General features: G+C 44.9%; 1 protein-coding gene across 1 annotated transcript; it reads left to right on the top strand.

Annotated features, from left to right (window-relative positions):
• Positions 1-5,995: 5,995 nt before the first annotated feature.
• Positions 5,996-7,514, top strand: SST (somatostatin). The gene is made up of 2 exons (XM_049629546.1): positions 5,996-6,191; positions 7,067-7,514. The coding sequence occupies exons 1-2, from the start codon at positions 6,054-6,056 to the stop codon at positions 7,277-7,279; spliced, it is 351 nt and encodes a 116-aa protein (XP_049485503.1). The 5' UTR covers positions 5,996-6,053; the 3' UTR covers positions 7,280-7,514.
• Positions 7,515-8,021: the final 507 nt, after the last annotated feature.

Genomic DNA, 8,021 nt, shown 5'->3' on the forward strand with positions numbered 1-8,021 from the left:
GGAGACTGCAGGGTGTGTAAAATGACCCAGAGTGAGACTGACCAGGAAAGTCTCAGGAAAGCCCCTCAAGGGGCTGAGGAAACATGACTGTCAGGCTGATAGGCCATGCACATAAAAATGGGTGCAGGAAGGAGCACCTGGGTGGCTCAGTCCGTTAAGTGTCTGACTTCGGCTCAGGTCATGATCTCCGATTCATGAGTTTGAAGCCCGCATCAGGCTTTCTGTAGTCATTTGGCAAGAAGTCTACATACTCACCATAGCCTCAAAACCATCCCCAAAATCACACACCAAGTCTGCCCTCTATTGGGTGCATCACTTACTCCAAATTGATCTCCTCCCAACTTAAGTCAAACCTTTAGCCTAAAAGACAATTTGATAAACGAATTCACACTAAAGTGTTAATAGCTACTGAGTTTTAATGTCTGTGTCTCCAAGGAAAAGTATACAAAAGAAAAGAGACTACTTTCTTTCTTTTTTTTTTAAATATATATATATTTTTTTAACATTGGTTCATTTTTGAAAGACAGAGAGAGACAGAGTGCAAATGGAGAAGGGGCAGAGAGAGAGAGGGAGACACAGAATTCGAAGCAGGCTCCAGGCACCGAGCTGTCAGCACGGAGCCCCATGCAGGGCTCAAACTCACAAACCGCAAGATCGTGATCTGAGCCCAAGTCGGCCGCCCAACCGACTGAGCCACCCAGGCGCCCCAAAAACGAGACTACTTTCTAACAGATGGATTTCAGCACCCACCTACCGCATTTTTGTGGAAGAGATCTTCCGGGACCTTCAAATCACACATCCCCAGTGTGAGGAAGGCCTCTCTCCTTTGTCAGATCAGAGGATCAGCAGGGATACTCGGGTCCCAAAGCCTGACTCCTTAATATCACCTCTTGGCGTAGGACTGGCTGTGTTCATCTGAGCGGCAACAGCAAAAACAGGTCTTTATTTTTTATCATGTTTTATGGGTTACCAAGCACCTTCACTTACATTGTGTGAGCCGATTCTTAGATCATATTTTAGCGAAAGCATGGATTATCAGGCCCATTTGAAGCAGGAGAAAACTGGGCACTTAAGTCTAGGGCCTCAGACATCTAAGCCAGTGCTCTTTCTGCTATTCCATGTTGCTTCCTCCACTGCCTGAAATTCTCACTGTCTTCCGACTGGTAAATCGAATGGTTCCCATTTGCAAAATGTCCCAGAAGTCTTTGTCAGAAATCCACTTCCTGTAGTCTCAGGAATTTTGGGATTTTAAGGCATTTTAGGGAATGTCTGCATCAGTCTTTTGGAGTTACCAATTGTTCTTCCCATTTCCTTAACTCGATATCCAAACAAACCATCAGCTCTACTTCAGGATGGACTTCATACCTAATCAGTTCCCACTTCATGGCTACTCCCAGCCCAGCCCCAAACCCGTCTTCTCTGGCCTGACTTAGTCTAGGGAATAAGGTCCCTAATAACAAACACAAACCACCTTCTCTTCCCTGGAGTAGTGGCTGGGTGTTGGCTGTAGGAGGCCTGGGAGGAATGAAATGCCTTTATGCTAAGCCAGCCAGTTGGGCCGCTGGTGTTTAAGGGACAATGTGTCTCTTTCCTTCTGGCTCCTCTTTTTCTCTTAACTGGTTCTTAGACTCCTCACTTGCCTCTCTGCTTTCACTCTTGCCCTCCTACTGTGAATTTGCCACTTAGCAGAAGGCATTACTTTTAAAATATCAAATCAGGCCAGTCCCTTAGCCAACCGCCCCCTTCCTAATCCCAGTGGTTTCTTTAATAGAGCCTTTAAGGCTGTAAGTGATCTGGGTCCTGCATGCCTTGCTGGCCTCATCTAGTCCTCTCTGGTTCACCTGCTCTGTTCTCGTTCCCTTGCCTTGTTGCTCACGTTTGAATGTACTAAGCATGCTTCTACCCCAGGGCCTTTCCACTGACCTTGACAAGGAAATGTCTTTATGCAAATATTTGCATGGTTAGTTCCCTCACTTCCTTCCCATAGCTGCTTAAACAGTTCCTCCTCAGAAGGGTGGTCCCTAGCCATCATACTTTGCTTGAATCCTTATCAATTTGAACACACATTAATTAATTAATGTGGTTATGTTTTGTCTCCTGCAGTAGGACTTAGTCTATCTAGTTCGCTACTGAATCACTGGCATCTCAAGCGGTGCAGATTCTCAGTACTTACTCGTAAAAAGAATCTGAGTGAATTAATTGTACAGGTAGAGAAACTGAGGTCCGGCGTGGGAAAGGCTGGTCAGTAGCAGAAGCACGACTCAAGAGCAATTTTTCTCTAACAGGCCTGTGAAATATCCATTGCACTGGCCTCCTTCTTCATATTACAAAAAAGCCCAATTCTTTTCCCGTATAAAGTCCTCATTTTCAGAAGGAAATAGCATTTTCATATTACAAGTATAGTCTAGTTTGCCCCTTTACTTCCTCAAACTTAAACTCTTTGATTATCAGGGCTCGGTGGGAACCACAAAAGTTACCTATCAAGCCTTTTATCTTGCAGAAGAGAAAAGCCAAGACCAGAGAGGAAGCTGGATTGTGGTCGAAGGGGAATTAGAACCTAGGTCTCTCAACTGCCAGTACAGACGCTTTCTAATTCCCTCCAGGGCTCGGTGTTGAACATCTGTATCTGCTCACAATTTTACTTGTTCTCATTAAGATGAGTCCCTACGCCTCATTTTGGCAGGTAATCACCCTCAAATGTACATTTCACAGGGTGGTGGGAATCCGTGTACCTAGCGCGTGAACGAGGCCCGGATGCCTTCTACAGACACCTGTATCCTGGCTGCAGGCTGCTCAACCAGATATCTCTGGCATCATAAAGATAGGGGGCGGGAGAGTGAAAATTTCTAACGTGGAGTAGCACCGTCCCTCTGACCTTGCCACTTCCTGGCTGTGTGCCTTTGTGTGCAAGGCACTTATGCTCTCAGGACTTCAGTATTCTTCCTTGGGAGATGAGGCTAGTGGGCCCTCAAGTGCAGATGAGGAAGTACTTTGTAAACCACAGAAGGCTGCATACAGATGAGGGAGAGGTGATTCTTGGCGACCAAGGTCTGAAATAGCTCCCCACTGTAACCACAAACCTCTCCTGCTCCCAGCCTTTGGAACTTGGGAGAGAAGCCCTGGGAGGTTAGCTGCAGAGAGCTTAGGTTGGGGAGGTGTGAGGTACCTTTGTGCTAAATCAACCTTTATGCTAAACTTAGCCATGGGGGGTTTAAGGAAGAATTCCTCTGCCCTTTGGTCCTGCCTGGGCTTCTCCAGTGGTTCTTAGATGCCTAACAATGCAAGGATTATAAAAACAAAACAAAACAAAAACAAACCCCAGAAGTCACCTCATTCACAGCCCCAGTACTTCAGGAGAAGTGTGAAGGAAGCAACCCAGACCTCACTATTCCCAAGTAAAGTACTTAAATAGCTAGAGATCTTGATTATTTGTCCTGAGAAGCAGCTAAGAAGGAGGGAGCCTCACAGGGAAGGAAAGACTAGAGCAGAGGCTGGGATAGAAGTTCCACCAGGCCAGGTGGGGTAGGAAGGGAGAAAGTGCCACGAAAGAGAGAAGGAGCCAGATCAAACCAGGCTGAAGTCAGAAAACAACTGAGGAGAGGGAGGAACAACAAAGAGGAATGAAGAGAGGGGGTGCAGAGAGAAGGCAAAAAAGATAGAATGAGAAAGATCCTGGAGGGAAATTCAGAGAAAAGTTAGGCAAAAGGAGAAGGAAGAATGAGGAGTGTGGGTAAAGGAAGAGAATAAGGATAGGGGAGGGGAGGGGAGGAGCAGGGGTCTGGGGAGGGGAGGTCCAAGAGGCCCCAGAGCACAGAGCCAGGGAGTGGGACTGCTATTTGTTCTTGGGCTGGCTGTTCTTACAGGACAACTCTCCTTCTCTACTCAGTGGGGCCGCCAAGGGCCAAGTCTTGGCTGGAGGAGATGTGAGGTTCTTTCCTGGGAATGCCTGTGGATAGTTGGGCGGGTATAATTAGATTCTGAGTCTCCTGTCAGGGGCCAAGAAGGTTCCAGGATATATAGAGAAAATAACATGTAGTACTTAGGTTGGGTTCCTCTGGCCCAGATTCATTGCTCTCCCAGACTATTCCAACAAATGTGAGTGACTTTGTAATGCCCCATTTATGGTTAGCCTTGCCTGGACATGCCAAACCCGGAAGCTCTAACACTCCTTGCTGTGCATTCTCTCATAGCCTTGGTTAACAGACACAAAAGGAAATGGTGACAGTTCTCCAAGCCATTCAGGACACCTCTCGACCCCTCCTGCCTCTCAACATTGTGGTTATGGCCTAAGCATTGAGAATATATTCAAGATGCATGGCTGGTGACAGGATTGGCCAAGTTCTCTGCTTCACTTAGTTTCTGGAGACATGCAATATCTTTTAACCTTTTTGTGAGCTTGAAGGCCATAAAATGCCAGTCCTTAAAGAGCCTGCAGAGATCATCTGGTCCATGCCAAGGCTTTAGCTTATCCTTCCTTGATAACACGTTATTTTATTTTATTTTATTTTATTTTATTTTATTTTATTTTTTAAAATATTTATGTATTTTTGAAAGAGAGAGAGAGAGAGAGACAGAGTTTGAGTGTAGGAGGAGCAGAGAGAGAGGGAGACACAGAATCTGAAGCGGGCTCCAGGCTCTGAGCTGTCGGCACAGAGCCCGACGCGGGGCTAACTCATGAACTAAAAGATCATGACCTGAGCAGAAGTAGGATGCTTGACCGACAGAACCACATAGGTACCCTGATAACACATTATTTTAGAAAAAAAAGCAAACAAAAAAAAAAAGCTGTTGAGACTCTGATTTGGACACCAAACATCTAACCAGACAACAGAATTCTAGGACAGCATTTCTTAACCTTCCTTTTTGTGTGTGGGGAGCAGGGGAGTACTGGATCTAACCAAGGGTCTGTTGATTCTTTGCTCACATAGACAAACAATAATGGTAACATTTGTTCAGGTGGTTCTTGGACTTTTGCATGTCCAGACTGGGGGGTTCCTGACCTAAAACTGCTCCTACTGGCCAGGAATCCGACAGATAATTTAGAGTTGAGTGAAAAGAACCTCAGTCTTGAAATGTGGAGGTCTTGCCCTCATCCAGCTGTGCAATATATGGGCCAGAGCACTTTTCTACCCATTATTAGACTCAGTGGCTCAAGCTCTGAGCTTTAGTAGATGGTTTCTGAAATCACTTTCCAGCTCCAAGTTTTTAGGCACCAAAATGAAATCAGTTTCAGTTTTTTTTTAATTTTTGGTACTTTTTGTCACAGTAGAAAGGCAAGTAGACCAGAAATCTCTCAGCTACTGAGAAAGAGGGACATGGAGGGTGAGGCTAAGGTATTTATCCTCCTCTAGTACAGGGATAAGTGAAGTGCTGTTAGAACCCATCTCACCTTGACTGACAAGACTTTTTACAGAGATAATGGAGGAAGAAATGATTCACTCCTAATATCCACATTCCATTCGCAAATCTGCTTTTGGAAGAATGATTCTGAATCCCCACTTCTCTCACACACATACTTTTGCATTTGTCTGGCCCTCTTAAAATGTTTGAGTATGGTGAGAGAGCTGTCTGGGTACATTCTGCAGCTGTGCATGATGGAGCATTTGTCTCCTCCAAGGCTGAGTGTTTGAGTGTGTGTGTGATTTAGTGTATACATGGGCATGTGTATGAGTGAAATCATGGAATGTGTATGTGAGCAGCAGTGACTGAATATAAAAGGTGGTATAGATAGTGTGGAAAGTGTAAAATCATGTGGGCCTGTGGGTGTGCAGGATTATTATTATTTTTTTTTTTTAAGTAAGCCACTTTGGATTGTGTAGCCTCCTCTTACTTCTGTGATTGATTTCATGAGGGTAATGGTGCGTAAAAGCGCTGGTGAGATCTGGGGGCGCCTCCTAGTCTGACGTCAGAGAGAGAGTTTAAAAGGGGGGGAGCCGGTGGAGAGAACACAAGCCGCTTTAGGAGTCGCAGGTTTCAGAGCCATCGCTGCTGCCTGCGGATCCGCTCCTAGAGTTTGACCAACCGTCTGGCTCGGCTTCCCCAGCGCCGCTGAGATGCTGTCCTGCCGCCTCCAGTGCGCGCTGGCCGCGCTGTCCATCGTCCTGGCTCTGGGCGGTGTCACCGGCGCGCCCTCCGATCCTCGACTCCGTCAGTTTCTGCAGAAGTCCCTGGCTGCTGCCGCGGGGAAGCAGGTAAGGAGACTTCCTCGACGTCTTTTTTTCCCCCTCTTTTGAATCCCCCAGTCTTTTCTCAGGCTTTGCCTTTCCCCCCTGGGGTGGATTTAAGAGGTGGCCCTGCAGAGTGTCGGTGCTTTTCTGGGTCCCTCCGCTCCCAAATCTCTCAGGAAAACTTTCAAAGTCCAGAATCTCCTCTTACCTCTTTTTTCCCCTCTGATCAGCGCAGTTGGCCACAGTTCAGGTAAGTTCTTTGGCATTAAAGAAAATTTCAAGACCTGGGTAGCTGAGCACTAAAGGAAGAGGCATCCCCCAGTGTTAAACACGGAGGTGCTGGCCCAGGTGCTGAAAGCGCGGACCTCTGAAGCTACTACCTTCCTCAGCAGTACCTTCTTCCCATGCTCCTAAAGGGCAGTCTACAGACAGAACACAGTATGTTTAAGATTCTGAAGGGTCTCCTTCCCCACAGTTAACTTAACAAAAACGGTAAGAACAATTCCAGTTTGTAGCTCCTGAGTTGGAAATTGAAATTGAATTAAACAAACTGTTGGCACATGTTTTATCTTTGCAAAACTGTATTAACAATCTACCATTTCTGCGTGTGTGTGTGTGTGTGTGTTAAGCCTATAAAGGCAGAAAACTTGCAGAAACATTTGAGCTTTTCAAGCCTGTCTATGTAACTTGATGATTATAACATCTACCCTTATTTTTATATCCTTAGCTGATTTTAAGTGTGACAAAAGTGCACAGCTGTGAACATTGGGTTTTGGGTGTAGCTGAATCTGCTTTCCAAATCAGGTTTTTTCCATTTCTTTTTCTCCATCACCATCACCTTAATCCCTTATCTCTCTCTCTCTCTCTCTCTCTCTCTCTCTGTCTCTTACCCTATACAGGAACTGGCCAAGTACTTCTTGGCGGAGCTCCTGTCTGAACCCAACCAGACAGAGAACGATGCCCTGGAACCCGAAGACTTGTCCCAGGCGGCTGAGCAGGATGAAATGAGGCTGGAACTGCAGAGATCCACTAACTCAAACCCTGCCATGGCACCCCGAGAACGCAAAGCCGGCTGCAAGAATTTCTTCTGGAAGACTTTCACTTCCTGTTAGCTTTATTAATTATTGTTGTCCATATAAGACCTGGTTCCTTTCCTCCAAACCTCATCCCTCTTCCCTAACTCCCCAATCCTCAGCAAGACCCTTGCATTAGAAATTGGAGACTGTAAATACAAAATAAAATTATGACGACATTATGAAACACAAGAATTTGTTTCTCATTGTGTATCTTTCTGCTCAAAAATATGTGATTAGCAGTTGTGATTTCAGTCAAGTTACTTGAGGTATGCATGCCAAATCTCACAGACATATGATTCAAAATTTCCTGTGGTAATAAAGATTCTGTCCTAAATGGAAACTCTTATAGTTTGGGTCATTTCAAACAGAAATAATTTCATATAACTCTATGAATTCTTAACTTTAATCCAGTGGACGTTACTGGGAAAGGCTGCCACAAATATCAATTACACATTACATATACTTAAAATTATATATTGATATGAGTATTTATGGGTAAGCAGACTGGAGTGTCCAACTATTCCACCAGGCTAATCTGTAAAATAAATGAAAAGTGGAAAGGAAAAATCATTTGGGAGTTGAAGGAAAGAAGCTGGCTTAAAAGCTAAAATGAAATTCTGAGCCTTTAAAATGTGTTTCTTGTTTGTGGACATTTATCTACAGAAATACTATTGCTTTTATATATTCTTTGACAACCCTCTCTGTAACTGAATGTGGCCAAAAGAGTGCCTATGTTTTTTTTTTTTTTTTCAACGTTTTTTAATTTATTTTTTTTTTG

Source organism: Panthera uncia, chromosome C2 (assembly GCF_023721935.1).
Source record: "Panthera uncia isolate 11264 chromosome C2, Puncia_PCG_1.0, whole genome shotgun sequence".
Classification (NCBI taxonomy): domain Eukaryota; kingdom Metazoa; phylum Chordata; class Mammalia; order Carnivora; family Felidae; genus Panthera; species Panthera uncia.

Coding starts and splice junctions, on each gene's coding strand:
- SST (XM_049629546.1), top strand. CDS start 6,054: ATGCTGTCCTGCCGCCTCCAGTGCGCGCTGGCCGCGCTGTCCATCGTC. Junction 6,192..7,066: donor CTGCTGCCGCGGGGAAGCAG/GTAAGGAGACTT, acceptor TACCCTATACAG/GAACTGGCCAAGTACTTCTT.